Here is a 17,630-nt window from a genome sequence, read left to right on the forward strand (position 1 = left end):
AGAGAGAGAGAGAGAGAGAGAGAAACTGACTAATCGGGTGCGTGTGAGTGTGTGAGAGTGAGTGTGTGAGTGTTCATGTCGAGTTTCTCTCTCCTTCATCTTTTATCACAGAGCTTTGACTCGCTTTACTCGGCTCCAGCGACTCTGCGAGCTCCGGAGTGTCCATCTCCGTCTCTACAATCATGGACAAGCACAAAGGTAAGCGAACATGACTTTTTCCATCACTGTGTGCTGATAGTGATCACTCTAAAGTGGTTGTGGATGTATTCAGACGCTCACAGACGCTCAAGTTCAAGTTTAAACGTGCGCGCGAACGCAGACTTTAGTGCAATCCTACATGTTTAAGGTCAGTAGCTATGAAGGTAAATATCCTGCTATTTAGCACTGGGAAAGTTTTACATGCCACATGTAATAGGCATCCCTCTAAAGTGTATGCGTTTATGTTCATTTTATTTTCATTCTTCTGTATTTTTATTCGACACCATGGTCTGAGTGATCTGCTCTAACCGATCACCTCGAGAACTTCTCATCTCATCCTCCTCATGAGGCTAATTTAATGCAGGAATCAGCCAGATCTATGACAGCTCTGCTGGGAGCGCAGTCCGAGAACAACAAGGCTATATCCCAAACAGTGTGCTGTACACTATACACTACCACTATGACGAAATAGTAAGCGATTGTGTCTACAGTTTGGACTTTCAGTTGCGTGCTGTTCGGACAGAATTTAGCTGGCTGTTTAGAGAGTCTCAGTTACCATGGTTACAAAAGAGCGGGCTGTGTTTTAAATTATTTATTTATTTATTTATTTATTTATTTATGTTTTACCCTGATTCCCACATGCGTTCAGTGGATGTGAAGAGACTTTTAATGTCTTTCTCCCTGCTGGAAAAAAGCAGTAGAAACCCCTCATAGAATCTGTAATGGTTTTAATGGGAGTTGTATTGCTTTTAATGGAAACTCTAATGGTCCCTGTGGGTCTCTACTAGTAGCTAATGTGTTGCCTTCGATTTGTGGGATGTTATGTCTAGCGGATACTGCGTTAAGGACCAATAATGGTAATGGTTTTAATGGTTAGCTGATGTTTTGTAATGATATTTGTAGTGGAAACCATTAGAATTTATGTGATGGCTTCTATTTTTTTTCTCCCAGTAGGGCTGTCCCATTATCTATGCTCACTTAAAAAAACAAAAAACAAAACAGTACGTCAGCAGTAGTTATTGAAGATATTAAAGTTACAGTTTTTGTCCCGGGATTTCGTAAATGCCTGTGGTTTAGTGTTGTAATCGACAGGAGGTGGACTGTAGACTAGGCTAATACTAAAGTGCTACATTACATATTCAGAATTTTTGGCATGCTTTTCAATATACGCCTGAGAACTGGTGTGATCTTGTATATTATTACTTTTAGACTTGCACAGCATGATTCAGGTGAGATGTAGGCCTATTACATTACATTCACACACTCATTCACACCAAGGGGTAATTTAGCCTAGCCAATCCACCTCACCTCAATCCGAGCTCAAAAACCCTGGAGCTGTTAGGTGGCAATGCTACCCGCTGCACCACCAGGCCAACTTTTAATGCCTATCCTAGTGCATTATCTTCAGCTACATCATTCAGAGCCTGCCCAGGCTCCCAGCCTTCAATTTTGGATTAGAATTATTTCCTACTGATAACGTAAGGCCTCTCCTGGAGGGTCAGAATTAAAATTTTATCTCATTTACTACACCTGATTAAATTTATTGGCTAATCGCCAATGTCGTAGCAGGCTGAATTTGGTCTATCTCTTTCTCCAGGACTGGATGCTGACAGTCATGATGGATGGCTATAGTATAATCAATACCAACCTGTTATGTCTGTTAAAAATAAGGAAAGAAAGGAAAACAGAAATGTCAGTACTTCCTTAGGATTTTTAACACCCTTACAATGAGCTGTATCCGTGTAGAGCTACTATTTAGTGGAGCATGTATAAAACAAACTCTGCAGTGAAACAAGACTTGGTTTGTTCCACAATAATGGCTTTCACATATAGGTTTCAGTTCATAATTGCACTTCCTGTGACGGTCTAGATGTTTGATTATTCCCAGAAACCATTCCACATGGCAAATCCATCTTTGTTTGTATTTAAAGTGACTTCCAGTTTTGTTTTTGAGCATCTTGGATTCTTTGGCAGTTTACAGTCATTTTACCTCCCTATTACGCAGTTGCATAACCATAAAATGTCCTGATGAGTCAATGATTTACTTACAGTGATATCAAAACAGGAACTGCTTACAAGACTAAGACATGTTGAAATATTAAAACTACTGTGGCCTTTTATGTCTCTGAACTCAGTGGGTCATGTGGATCATCAAGGCTGATCACAGGAAGTCAGCAGTCAAATGGCACACTAAATCGCAATGGTCAAAGTTGATCTTAACCACTGAGTATGAAAATATTCTGAGATCTTCCATGTAGTGAAATCTATCACAAAACTTCCTGTTTATCTCAAACTTTGTGTCAACTTGCTGAAAAGGGCATGCTGGCATTCTGTTTAGAAGCTAGCCAAGCTATGTTTGTCCCAGAAGTTCAGGGGCCCTTAACAAATAAGAATGATTCAGTGCTGTAAGTAGTCTGGCTATTTTATGACTTGTTCTTACAAGTTGGGTGCTGTTAGGAACAGCACTGCAGTTGTTGTGGTCAGGGGCCCTGCATCTTAGACAGCCTTTGTGAATTTTGTTTTTGTGAGATAAGAATGAGAGGGAGGCAGGGAGAAGCTAGAGGGAGGGGAAGGATGGACGGAGGGTTGGCATTTTGAGGAGTAGTGCGTAATATCTTCCATGATGAAGCATGGTACTTACGCCAGGATTCACATTAAATAATTATTTGAATTATATAATTGGTGTGAATCCTACACTGTTGATTAATGCTATTTGGTCTAATTCTCAAGCTCATATGAAAATATATGGTTTGAACTGTGGGTTTTGTCATTTAATCTTTGGGCTTTGGTTGCAATTTTGGGGTTTGGCTTTTTTATACAGGGGAAATTATTCACCATTAGCTCTGGCATACTCTGCAAAGAATAGTGACTGTACATGAGGGTGTTATTGAGTGTTATGCATGCAAGATACATATTAATTAAATGTTAAAGGTTTCAGAACACCGAACAGATGCAGTTGAGCTTCTGTGAGAATACAGACTGCATTTTAACTAGAAATTGGTGTGAGGGTTTTGAAAGACTTGTCTTTTTAAACCACAACAGGGATCGTCCCACTGACAGTACAGAAGATTCAGATCAGTGAAATCTGTACAGGTTTTAGTTCCCTAAAATGCTGATTTAAGTAATCTTTAGAGGAACAAATATCTTATGTATGGCTGATAATCAAAAATTTAAAACAGACTGTTTTAATTAATGTTATTGTTCTAATAATCAAAGGCTTACTTATAAACAAGGTAAGCAGCCAAATAAAATGGTTACAGTACATGTCTCTGTGTATATTCATATATTTTATCCACTATATGTATATATTTTTGAGTGGGTTTCAAGATCTCCCGATTAGTTTTCTTCTACATCAGGCATTTATTTTTATTTGATATAATGGATGGAGAAACCAAACAGTGACTCACGTTCACATGCTCAGACACCAGCTTATCAGATTAAAAAGCAAAAACTAAACAAAAAAACAATGCAAATGAACACCAACTGGCTGCATGAAAGCAGCAAAAATCCAAAGACAGTGTTTATGTATTTTTAAAGCTAAATGATTATAAAACTGCTCACAGAAACAAGCTTTTATATGCATGGATTCTGATTTCTAGATGTTGCTAATTATATCAGGATTTATGATGAAGTGGAAATGTCTACACTCTGTTATAAACTTATAGAGTACATGGAAAACCGTAAAAATTACGTTTTTGTGACTCTTTTTTATTATAATTTGTAAAATTATAACTATATACAACAAAGCCCAAGATCTGTCCAGGATCATGAAATGAAAAAGAAAAAAGGTCATTAGTATTGACAAAACAAGCAACAGACAAAAGAATACCCATAACCAAAGTAACATACAGAGGGATACCAAGAACAATTAAAATCTCAAAAGCTCTGATAGAGCCTTAATAAGGTCTAACTAGAATTGTATTGTCCTTCAGTTGGCGCCATACTCTTTAGCTGTACACTCTGAAAGCACAATATCCATCAGATATGACAGCGAGGTAGACATAGCTGGGGTAGATGATTAAACCACACTTTTAAGATAACTATTTTAGCAGCAGTAAGAGCTGATGACAGGATCTTCCTCTGATAAACTGTCAGTGACAATGCAGAATCATCAAGTAAAAGAAAAAGCAGTAGGTCCATTTGGATCTGAGTCCTCAGAAGATCTGAAAGCACATCCTATGCAGATGACCAGAAGGACTCTCTTCGAAAACATTCCCAGAACATATGCATATATGTACATGGCTAGGGCTGGGCAATAAACAGGTATCGGCATTTATCGACGGTGCAACTTTATCGGTAACAATATAAAAAATGTTTGGTATAATGCTCGATAAAATGTAAACAGACATGAAGTTTTGTTGCATAAACATCCCTCATGCATGCACCGTCTCTGGATCATAAACAACCTATCATATGCCTTGATAAAGGAATGTGCTGCGAGCGACAAGCAATCAGCCAATAACAAGTTGTGTATCTGTGTGGTTCGGTTGGCATCATCGCCAAGTGACATCAGAACACACGAACACATGCGAAAATGAGTTCTTGTGAGGAGATTGTGAATAAAAAAGGACATTGGAAGTTCACCTGTATGGCAGTTTTTTTGGTTTCTTTTTGTCTGACCAACATCAGAACACCGCTGTGTGTAAGCTTTGCACACAAAAAAAAAAACGTCCCGGCCAAGTACGGAGAAACAACCTGCGAGAGATTTGTAGTGTGTATGTGCAGTGCTCCGGACATGTACAGTGCTGTTTAAAAAAGATTCAAATTTATCAATAGTTATCGATACAGAATGATATGAAACATTACATCGTGATACATTTTTTAGCTGTACTGCCCAGCCCTATACCTGGACTTGCACTGCTATACAAGTGACAAAAAGGGTCAGACTTTTCATATTATATAACAAACAGGGAGTGGCATATGCCCTATACATTAATTTACTATTAATTTATCATTTGACGATCTGGGTTCTTTGAGGTAACAAAACAATTTCCCCAGACAGTATCCCAATTGATCACTGTATTAAGTTCTCTCTCCCACAAACCCATAACTGGAATATTTGAATATTGTCGTATCAGAAGTGATTCATAGATTGTACTCACTAAACCTCTACAAACCATATTAGAATCTGTCCAATTTATCATAGGGTGAGGAGTGACCCTAGTGGACGGGGAACTCAGCGCAGACCTCAATCTTAAATACAACAACAACAAAAATTAAAATCCTGGGAGAGAGAATTCATCTTTTAGAATCTGAAAGGATTTGAGACCTTTATCATTGTACAAATCTTTTAGAGTATAAATACCACAGTCAACCCAGCTTTTGGAAACAAACATCTTAAGACCAGTATAAAGATTACTATTATGCTAGAGGGGAGTATCGTCACTATATGAACATGAAGCTCCCATGATCTTCTCTGCCTCTTTCCAGATTTTAATAGAATGACATATAATTGGTCCAAAATTTACCATGATTTTCTTCAATATTCCTGTAAAGGGTAAGTAATATTAGCTTCTATGGCCCTCCATGACACAAGAGAATCAGCATTGATCCAAGTCCTAAGAAGTCTCATTTGAAATGCTAAATAAATAAGACCGAAAATCTGGTAGTGATAGAACCCCACAGGATTTCAGTCTGTGCAAGGATTTAAGGCCAATTCTAGGCCTCTTATTATTCCATATACATTTTGTTACCATTGTGTTTAGCTCTTTAAAATAATCAGTAGGAGAAGAATGACTTTTTTAGTAGTATACAAAACGCTTATAAATAGAGACCCTTTCAAGTTTAATCTGCAGCAGGTGTAGTTCACGCTATTGTGCAGCTGAGTGGTTTATAAAATGTTTCTAAATTAATCCATGATGTGTTTGTTTTTATCCTGTCTCTTTCCTCTATTTCCGCCTCTTTCTGCTCTTCAAAGGATTGCAGGCAACCAGATCTCATCCCTGAGGTTCTGCTTGATACCATTTTCCCTGATCCACCCATGGGCCCTGCTGCTCTGGCCAGAGCTTTGAGTGTGTCAGCTTTATAGCTGACCTGGTGCACATCTGAATAAAACTCTGAGGTTCTGAAACAGGAGATGTGCACCATTTGACTTGGAGTTCAGATTTACAGGGTAGTTTTGAGGGAGTTGCAAGGCAGTAGTCAGCTTTATTCTGACTTCTAAAGAGATTCAAGAATGTGTTCTTATTAGTATATATTAGGATTCAAGGCTTGTGGAGACGGACATAGCAATGCCTGTAAGCACATTGACATGCACACTGTAGGCTTCAAGAGCCACGCAAGACGGCCGAGAGCACAAGAGGTGTTTTGGTTGTTTCACTGCCTCCCATTGACAGAGAGATGAGTAGTGATTTGTCTAGAGTAATGACTGCACCAGTGGCATTGTTTGTAGAGTATAAGTGGGGCAAAAATATTTGGCATGTGTGCTGAAAACAATGATTGTTACTGTTGAGTTGTGTTCATTCATATCTTCTATTCTAAAGGCTTTATTCTGAAGCAGTGTACAGTCAGATTAGCTGTGGGTTTACAGTCAGTAATCAACCTAACATCTATACATTGTCACCGGACGCTTAAAATAATAGTGTGGTGTAAACCACCCAGAGAAATGGAACAGTATTATGTCTACAGTTGTAATACTTTGTCTAAAATTATAGTGCTACGCATACAGTTACAGTACTATATAGATGCAGTATTATGTGCACAGTTGCATACATTAATACATTATTTGTAATGAATAAATGAATCCAAATGAATACAAGTGAATACAATTGAATACAAAAACAAGAGAACTATGTCTACAGTTATAGTACTATGCGTACAATTACAATACTATGTCTAGAGGTAACGTATTATGCTTCCAGTTATTCTACTGTGTCTACAGTTATAGTACATTTACATTAACATTTTCATTTACGGCATATGACAGGTACCCTTATCCAGAGTGACTTATAGAAGTGCTGTACAGTCCCTATCAATAAACACATCCTCATACTGATGCACTAGTTCAGGGACTACCATCAGTCTAAAAACCCAGTATGAAAACACACAAGACAATGACACATATTTTGCATAACAAAGTGCTAATTTAAGTGCTTGGTGAAGAGGTAGGTATTTATTGTTTGTTTGATGACAGCCAGTGACTCAGCTGTTCGGATAGCCAGGGGAAGAGACCGTCTTCCTTGCAGGTCTTCCTTGTACCCTGAGATATGGGGGGTTCACTGAGTGATGCATTTATATCGTAACTGTCTGCTTAGAGCCATGGTACTTTAATTTAGGATACTAGTTTGTTTATATGTATAACGAGAACTAGAGCAATCTAAAATTGTTAGAAAATATTATGTGCAAACAAAAATAATAATTGCATGAGCAGGATTATGAAAAAAATGCCATGTGCTCATAACTAGTTGAGACTAATTATGAACTGCAGTGATGAACAGCAAGAATTCACAGTGCTGATATTTGTGCCTCTGGGTTTCTGTTTTCCCAGTGTTTCATTAAGTTAAAATAAAAAAAATGAATTAACAAAAAAATTTATACAGTTTATGCTACACTTAAACTTTGGGTTCAAATCTGAATTCAGATACAGATACAAATATTTTGTCAACCAAACAGATATAGATACAGAAGGTGTCATTGTGTTACATGTCTACAACAGTTACTCTACTATGTCTATAGTTGTAGTACTATATATATATTTAAAATCACACCTTTTGCATTTCCTTTTACTGTGGACAATGTTATTTTATCATGCAGGTTTGGAGACGTGTATTACTTACGCCGTCAGTACACTGACACATTATTGCAACATGTTAATTTTTTGTGTAGCTTAAACATGCTATCTCAGTACACATAATGTACACAGAGGCATGCTGAGCTGTATTGGGTAACAGTGTTTTGTACTTACCTGCAGATTAAGTCAACGGATTTCACAGAAATGATCTCAGCCCCTTTCAAACACATCTTCATGAAGACATGAAGTCAAAAACATCTGTAATCATCAGTGTCAGTCTAAGGCATATACAGCATTTCATTTTAAATGTCCACTATCGATAATGTAACACAAGCTTACAGTGAGTAAACTAATTAATGGGCAAAATGAATTTAAAGCTTTTGCACTGTACTGTAGCTTCAGAAATCTAAGAGGCATGATCTGAGCATGCATGCATGCTTTCGAGCTGGAGAGGTGTTTGTAAAAAGATTTAGCGGAAGACGACCATGCAGTGGTTTAATCCAGCCACTGGCTTTTTTGTGTATGGAGTGTTTGTTCAAAAGGAGAAGAGGGAGAGGTTGAGTGAGGTCGCTATTGTTGGAGCGGGAGGTGTTCTGCAGCATCTGTTCCTGTTTTGCTCCCCTGTAGGCAGTACAGCATTGCTGGAGCAGGTTCAGAGAGCACGGCCTGAGCTCACAGCACAGCTAGAACTCATGTCACTGACCAGCTTAAACCAAAGCAGCAATGCCACCGACCTGCGCTGACCTCACGCTCTGACAACACATTCCCACTAACAGAGGCAAATACATATACACGTTATGTAAATGAAGGGTGTCATTCTATGAGAATAGAGGGTGAACATACTATAGCAACCTTTAAGAGGGATTAAATTTTATTAATGTAAATGTATTGCTTACTTACAGTAGTTGAGTGTCTGATGGGAAATAGCATAGCAGCATTTCTTTTAGGCTTTTGTTAAAGAGGTCCCTCATGCCAGTATATCAGACTTCTTCAGTTATACTGTATAGAGTCTTCTACTGCTGCTTGTCAGTGCATAAATACACAGAATTATAGTGAAAATTTTACTCAGAACTGGCCAGATATCTTTTTCCCCAAGCTTATATTTCAGTCTTATGCAATAAAGAACATACTATTTTCTCATCTAAATGAAGAAACATGTGGTCTAAGCTGTTTTATGACATAAATTACACTGTAAAGCATTCAGACATTTTTAGATAATGCTAACAAGAATGGTGGCCCCATAGGTAAAATTAGTCTGTTTTAGTGTTAGGATGTTGTATAGCTCTTGTGTGTGTTTTGGCAGTGTGTACTGAAGATGTTGCTGTATGGATGAAATAAAGTGCTGATGTATTTGGCAGTGATACCCACCATTATGCAGATCCTGGCCAAAGAGAATATTATGGCTGCATTTGATAAGGCGTAATTGTGGGAAATTGCGTTTGTGTTGCAGTTTTCGGTGAAATCTGATTTTCTTTAGTAAGTGTTTTAACTACGATTGCATAACATAAACAAGGTGACCCTATGTACAATGGAGCCAGAGAGCTAGACCGTGGTAGCACAGTCCAGGTTCACAGCACAGGCACTAAATGTTCCTCAACGTGTGGGCATGTAGCAGGCAGTACAGTGTCGGGAATGACACAAACACTGATACACTGTTTACATTTCAGCTAAATACCAGTTAATCATGTCAGTCCTTTGTCATACATTATAAGCATGGTGTGTCTCTGAGGACTTGTATAAAATTTATCATTAATCCTTATCACCTCTACATAGTGTGTTTCTTTGTGTTATGGGATGTGATAATCAGTCTTTTAATAATATTTACTGAGAGGTGAAATACTCTTGGTATCGACAGATTATCCATCATCCACAGTAACTCTGTAGAACTGAGGAATAATGGTCTCCGCTGGCATGTATATATAAGGTGAGCTTATTTGGTTACGCCCATATGTAGCTGTAGTTTCATAATTAATGACAAAGTTTTTAGAAATGACCTTTGAAGACAATACTGTAAATTTCAGCCTTTTGGGGGCTTTTTAAAAGATTTATTTTGAATCTTAAAATAAATTTTAAAAATGCTAACATTTTAGCCCCAAGTGTAATTTTAAGATAAGATACACATGGTTTTCACAATTCTGGCATAATTATTTTATCACAATTCATCTAAGCTGAGCCCAGTTGTTTGATTTCATTGTGATTAATGCTTCCATAAACATGGCTCCATATAATGTACCGTAGTTGAGATTGTATTTGCATACATGTGGTTCATGTGACCGTGAGTGTTAAAAAGGTGCTGTATAAATTGTACAAACAGCAAACAAACAAATAAATAAGTATGATCAAAAAGCTTTACTATCATATTTCAATTATTAATCTTGGTTAATGATTTTTATCTATTTTTTTAAAATCTATTTCATTCATTTATTAATTAATTCCTCAGGTGCATTTAGCAAAGACTATCCACCCATCAAATGGACTATTTTGTAACTATTGTGTAACATTAATATGGCTTATTTTTGACATAGCACATCTTTACATAGATTTTAACATAGTACTTTTTGCAGTTTAAAAATCACTGTAATAAGCTTTGTATATTTATGTTATTATTTATATCATGTCATCCCTCTGCAGTTATGTTTTAGTATAACAGCCAGGCAGAAAGTCAACAACAAAGGCAGTTAAACTGTTAATCACACTTGTTTGGATGCCAGTGAGTCAAATTGTGCCGTGTAGTAATGTGCAGCACAATGTCTGGAATATGTTAAGTGTAAGATTTCTTGTGAATTGCTGAGTATTTTGGTGAATTGTTTACTGACAGGTCGTGTTTCATTGGGTTGTGGGTGTGAAGTTGTAAGCCAAGCTGCATACTCTTAAAAAGAGAGATGTCACGGTAGTGGCATGCCACCCATATGTTCAGGAGCCCAGCTTCAACTCAAATAGCTGATGTGTAACGTAACTGTGCCACTTAACATTCTAAGATTTTAGCATCTTAGATTGTGCTAAAGTTGGATGGAAGTGGGCAAAATTCAACCAAACAAGCAATAGGGCCAGTACACACTATGCTAACAGTGCATCCTTGATTTCAAACTAGACAAACTGCTTGTTTAATAGGGACTGTAACTTTGTTTAATGTAATTCTGACCCAAACTGAGCAATACCCACTGTATAAATACACGTTGGCTGGTTGAGGTGTAAAGCATTAATGAGTCCAAACAAAAGGCACATAGCTTGAAGGAGGTCTTGAAGTTAGGGAACCTAGATCTGAATACCCCTGCATTACATCTAATTGGAAGTCTTGCTCCAAAATAGTATTTGAATCTAAAATCTAAAAGGTTGTTACCAGTCTTCTGTCTATAAGACCAGTTTGGGGAAACTTCACTGATGAAATTATCTACACTCGGAAATGTATTCATCTTAGAGCCAAAATTGCCACAAAGACTGATGGCCAAAACTCAAAAGGTGTTTCAAACAAAAATAGCCAAACCACATGCTACTGAACCACAAATAACATTTCCACACCTCGCTGGATCAGTGGCGTGCAGCACTGAGAAATAATTGCTTTTCATCTATCACTAATATTGCACCGACTTTGTAGAACAGGATGAAAGAGCTTTGATAAACGGTGTTGTGTGAATAAAATGGTGTGAGCCAACATGTGTTGGATTTTTATTTTTTATGACCAATAAAATCTGCAAAAAGATCAGCTTGTTTTGCTGTTTGTTCCCATAAAATAATGAGTAAACTTGGAATTTCATACAAATTGTACAAATAACTGAAATAGATTAAGTGATAACGACTACTTGCAAGAAATCGAAGAACTCTAGGAGTTGAGTTGATATGAAAGGGTTTACAATGATATGACTTGTTAATGGACACCTTTATCATTCCCAGCATTGATCTCTCACAACTGTTTATGAAATCAAGCAGCCAAAACATTCACGCTGTAGCCGTGACCTTTGAGTGATGGCATGTAAAGAGGAAAAAGAAATTCTTTTTTGTCCTTATCTGGGATTTATCTTCATTGGGAATGAGGAAGTGCTGCAGTTTGGTTAACAGGAAATCCCCTTATCACATACGTATAGGTAGAAATGGCCAGTTAAGACTTGAACCTCATGGAAACTCTTTTGAGCAATTACTTGAATTACATGAATGAATGCTTACACGCCTTTAAAACTACAGCATACAGCTGGCTTGAGACCTGTGGATAAAGGTAATACTTGTGGGTGTGTGGGAAAGTATGGACCTTATTGTTCAGGTTTCATTAATTTGAGGAAGTGGGAAGACTTACAGCACATGCAGGAGTCTGGTGTTTTAGTTTCGTGTTGTTGGGCTGAAGGACTTGGAGCTGGCATGTGTCCAAGCCATAAGCCATGGAAACTCAGCCCAATCTAGTCTAAAGTCAGCTGACTCCACATTCCCAGGAACCCTTTGGAGAAGAGCATCAAAGTACAGTCTGAAAACACATGGCAGGAAAAATGTTGGGAGAAGAAATCTCCGGTTACAACACAATGGGCAGTATCAAGGATCAGAAGCATTTTCTGTTTCATGTGGATCTCAGATCTTTATAAAGCTTTCATGCAATGCAAAAAGAGACATGTCAAAGTGAAAAAATATATTGTAGGTAGCATTGCACTTGGGTCCCTTGTAAATCTACTCAATACCACACAGGGGTTGCATTTGTGGAAAGGCTCTGCATGCTATAGACACAACTGAGAACACACATAGGTGACAACCATGCTTAACAAAGTCTGAAACATTCACACGCAAGACACGACCACATGCATTTCAATTATAGTATCTCACAAAAGTGAGTACACCCCTCACATTTTTGTAAATATTTGATTACAACTTTTCATGTGACAACACTGAAGAAATGACACTTTGCTACAATGTAAAGTAGCGAGTGTACAGCTTGTGTAACGGTGTAAATTTGCTGTCCCCTCAAAATAACTCAACACACAGCCGTTAATGTCTAAACCGCTGGCAACAAAAGTGAGTATACCCCTAAGTGAAAATGTCCAAATTGGGTCCAAAGTGTCAATATTTTGTGTGGTCACCATTATTTTCCAGCACTGCCTTAACCCTCTTGGGCATGGAGTTCACCAGAGCTTCACAGGTTGCCACTGGATCCTCTTCCACTCCTCCATGACGACATCACGGAGCTGGTGGATGTTAGAGACCTTGTGCTCCTCCACCTTCCGTTTGAGGATGCCCCACAGATGCTCAATAGGGTTTAGGTCTGGAGATATTCTTGGTCAGTCCATCACCTTCACCCTCAAGATTCTTTAGCAAGGCAGTGGTTGTCTTGGAGGTGTGTTTAGGGTCGTCATCATGCTGGAATACTGCCCTGCAGCCCAGTCTCCAAAGGGAGGGGATCATGCTCTGCTTCAGTATGTCACAGTACATGTTGGCATTCATGGTTCCCTCAATGAACTGTAGCTCCCCAGTGCCGGCAGCACTCATGTAGCCCCAGACTATGACACTCCCAGCACCATGCTTGACTGTAGGCAAGACACACTTGTCTTTGTACTCCTCACCTGGTTGCTGCCACACACGCTTGACACCATCTGAACCAAATAAGTTTATCTTCGTCTCATCAGACCACAGGACATGGTTCCAGTAATCCATGTCCTTAGTCTGCTTGTCTTCAGCAAACTGTTGTGGGCTTTCTTGTGCATCGTCTTTAGAAGAGGCTTCCTTCTGGGACGACAACCATGCAGACCAATTTGATACAGTGTGCGGCGTATGGTCTGAGCCCTGACAGGCTGACCCCCCACCCCTTCAACCTCTGCAGCAATGCTGGCAGCACTCATACGTCTATTTCCCAAAGACAACCTCTGGATATGACTCTGAGCACGTGCACTCAACTTCTTTGGTCGACCATGGCGAGGCCTGTTCTGAGTGGAACCTGTCCTGTTAAACCGCTGTATGGTCTTGGACACCTTGCTGCAGCTCAGTGTCAGGGTCTTGGCAATCTTCTTATAGCCTAGGCCATCTTTATGTAGAGCAACAATTCTTTTTTTCAGATCCTCAGAGAATTTTTTGCCATGAGGTGCCATGTTGAACTTCCAGTGACCAGTATGAGGGAGTGTGAGAGCGATGGCACCAAATTTAACACACCTGCTCCCCATTCACACCTGAGACCTTGTAACACTAACAAGTCACATGACACCAGGGAGGGAAAATGGCTAATTGGGCCCAATTTGGACATTTTCACTTAGGAGTGTACTCACTTTTGTTGCCAGCGGTTTAGACATTAATGGCTGTATGTTGAGTTATTTTGAGGGGACAGCAAATTTACACTGTTACACAAGCTGTACACTCGCTACTTTACATTGTAGCAAAGTGTCATTTCTTCAGTGTTGTCACATGAAAAGTTGTAATCAAATATTTACAAAAATGTGAGGGGTGTACTCACTTTTGTGAGATACTGTAAATATATTTTCCAATTCTACATAAAGGTTAGCTTTTTAACAGATTTCTTGTTTTATTATGACTATGTTATGGAGTCTGATGGGGTCCTGAGTAACTTTAAAGGACATATTTTGGATTGGGAAACTATAATTAAGTTACTCCAGAGGTCTTTAATGACACTATCTGCTAAAGCAGACTTTGTTTCTAGTCACAGGGTTTTTGCATTAGGGTTATAATTGTACCTGCCAGTAGTTTTAAATGGGGTTTGATAGGTAATTTAATCATAATGCAACATTTGAATTTGAATCATTTGTATACAAAGTATACATAATCCTAATGCACAGGGAATACAGAAACATGATGTTCCTGTAAATGACTCTGTAGGCCTATGTGAGCCAAATGGCATCATAATGTAATGACATGTAATAAATTATGTTGTAAGCTGACTCTGCAGTAAGATGAGGTTAGTGTAGCTCAGTGAAAACTGGTCTCTGCTGTCCTAAAGGCAAAGCTTCTACAGTTTCCTTTGCCTTACGCTGCAGAAAAGTTTCATTTCAGAGCTCTTTGAAGTGCCTGGTGTGATTCTCTAAAACGTTTTGATTATCAGCAGGGGACAGGCAGGGAGCTGGGAGTGGCTGGCAAACATGAATTATTTACAGGAGTGTGAAAGTTACCATTAGAAATTCACTGACTGATATTTGGCAAAAAGACGATGGATATTATCTGCTCTGTTTGGAATATGTCCAGATTGTATTTCCAAGATTAATTTGCCATGTTTTTTTTATTGTTCTCTACGACTGTTTAGTTGCTTTCCTAAGTGTTTTCATGAGTCTGATTTCCCCCATGAAACCCTGGACCACATCCCTCTAATTCTATTCTTGAATACATTGAGATCAGGCATGAAGCCGACTTATTCATGACAACGAAAGAGGCACAAAGAGTACTCTTAGAGTCTGAGGCGTGTGGGCCAGTTCAGCTCTGACCCCTGGAGGATGTGTGGGGGCTGAAATCAGACAGGGTGACAAAGCGGCCTCTTTCACCACACCTTTTTCCCTTTCATGACCTCTGAGCTATCACTCATCCCCAGTCTAGAGCCCCCTCAACTTCAAGGAGACGTAATACAAGCAAGCACAACAAAATTCTAAACCCCCTGGGCATGTGATATGATGCCAAATGAAAGCGAGCCTCTGTAATGACATGGAGATAAAAACATGCAGGAGACAAAAGCACAAAACATCATTCACTAGCACATGACATGTTAGACAAACTGGTCTGGTTGCTTCTATGATCTGGATCTATGAAAGGATATACAGCATATGGTGAGAGAATATTTAACAGTGTTCAAAAACAGACAATTGTTTTGTAGTTAGAAATTCTATTAGCTTTAAAGTAAGGACGCTTTGTCATTAAATGTTGTGTGTAGATTGATAGCCAAAAAGCCATTTTAATCCATTTAGAATTAAATCTATAACCCAATAAATTGTGCAAAAGCTGGAGTTTGAATGCTTTCCGAACCCACTCTACACTGAAGCTATCAACTTCTTGAAGAAGTCAAGATTTCTCACTATAGCACTTACAGTATCTCACAAAAGTGAGTACATCTCTCACATTTTTGTAAATATTTGATTATATCTTTTCATGTAACAACACTGAAGAAATGACACTTTGCTACAATGTAAAGTGGTGAATGTACAGCTTGTGTAACGGTGTAAATTTGCTGTCCCCTCAAATTTACTCAACATACAGCCATTAATGTCTAAACCTCTGGCAACAAAAGTGAGTAGATCCCTAAGTGAAAATGTCCAAATTGGGCCCAATTAGCCACTTTCCCGCCCTTGTTAGTGTTACAAGGTCTCAGGTGTGAATGGGGAGCAGGTGTGTTAAATTTGGTGCCATCACTCTCACACTCCCTCATACTGGTCATTGGAAGTTCAACATGGCACCTCATGGCAAAGAACTCTCTGAGGATCTGAAAAAAAGAATTGTTGCTCTACATAAAGATGGCCTAGGCTATAAGAAGATTGCCAAGACCCTGACACTGAGCTGCAGCACGGTGGCCAAGACCATACAGTGGTTTATCAGGACAGGTTCCACTCAGAACAGGCCTCGCCATGGTCGACCAAAGAAGTTGAGTGCACGTGCTCAGCGTCATATCCAGAGGTTGTCTTTGGGAAATAGACGTATGAGTGCTGCCAGCATTGCTGCAGAGGTTGAAGGGGTGGGGGGTCAGCCTGTCAGGGCTCAGACCATACGCGGCACACTGCATCAAATTGATCTGCATGGCTGTTATCCCAGAAGGAAGCCTCTTCTAAAGATGATGCACAAGAAAGCTGGAAACAGTTTGCTGAAGACAAGCAGACTAAGGACATGAATTACTGGAACCATGTCCTGTGGTCTGATGAGACCAAGATAAACTTATTTTGTTCAGATGGTGCCAAGCATCTGTTGCAGCAACCAGGTGAGGAGTACAAAGACAAGTGTGTCTTGCCTACAGTCAAGCATGGTGGTGGGAGTGTCATAGTCTGGGGCTGCATGAGTGCTGCCGGCACTGGGGAGCTACAGTTCAATGAGGGAACCATGAATGCCAACATGTACTGTGACATACTGAAGCAGAGCATGATCCCCTCCCTTTGGAGACTGGGCTGCAGGGCAGTATTCCAGCATGATAACGACCCCAAACACACCTCCAAGACGACCACTGCCTTGCTAAAGAAGCTGAGGGTCAAGGTGATGGACTGACCAAGAATATCTCCAGACCTAAACCCTATTGAGCATCTGTGGGGCATCCTCAAATGGAAGGTGGAGGAGCACAAGGTCTCTAACATCTACCAGCTCCATGATGTCGTCATGGAGGAGTGGAAGAGGACTCCAGTGGCAACCTGTGAAGCTCTGGTGAACTCCTTGCCCAAGAGGGTTAAGGCAGTGCTGGAAAATAATGGTGGCCACACAAAATATTGACACTTTGGGCCCAATTTGGACATTTTCACTTAGGGGTGTACTCACTTTTGTTGCCAGCGGTTTAGACATTTATGGCTGTGTGTTGAGTTATTTTGAGGGGACAGCAAATTTACACTGTTACACAAGCTGTACACTCACTACTTTACATTGTAGCAAAGTGTCATTTCTTCAGTGCTGTCACATGAAAAGATATAATCAAATATTTACAAAAATGTGAGGGGTGTACTCACTTTTGTGAGATACTGTATACTCTATATTCTTTTCATTTCAGTATACTGTACAGTGTGCTGTTACCCAGTGTGAGTGTCTGTTCTGACTGTTATGTATGTCA

At 39.2% G+C, this 17,630-nt stretch overlaps 1 protein-coding gene across 1 annotated transcript in view; it reads left to right on the plus strand.

Annotated features, from left to right (window-relative positions):
* afap1l2 (actin filament associated protein 1-like 2) overlaps window positions 1-17,630 on the plus strand; it is a 36,333-nt gene continuing 18,703 nt past the window's right edge. Inside the window, exon 1 of the mRNA XM_017484039.3 lies at window positions 1-198. Within this exon, the coding sequence (XP_017339528.1) occupies window positions 183-198 (16 nt within the window). The 5' untranslated portion in view covers window positions 1-182. The remainder of the gene's footprint in view (window positions 199-17,630) is intronic.

The sequence above is a fragment of the Ictalurus punctatus genome, chromosome 13 (assembly GCF_001660625.3).
Source record: "Ictalurus punctatus breed USDA103 chromosome 13, Coco_2.0, whole genome shotgun sequence".
Classification (NCBI taxonomy): Eukaryota; Metazoa; Chordata; class Actinopteri; order Siluriformes; family Ictaluridae; genus Ictalurus; species Ictalurus punctatus.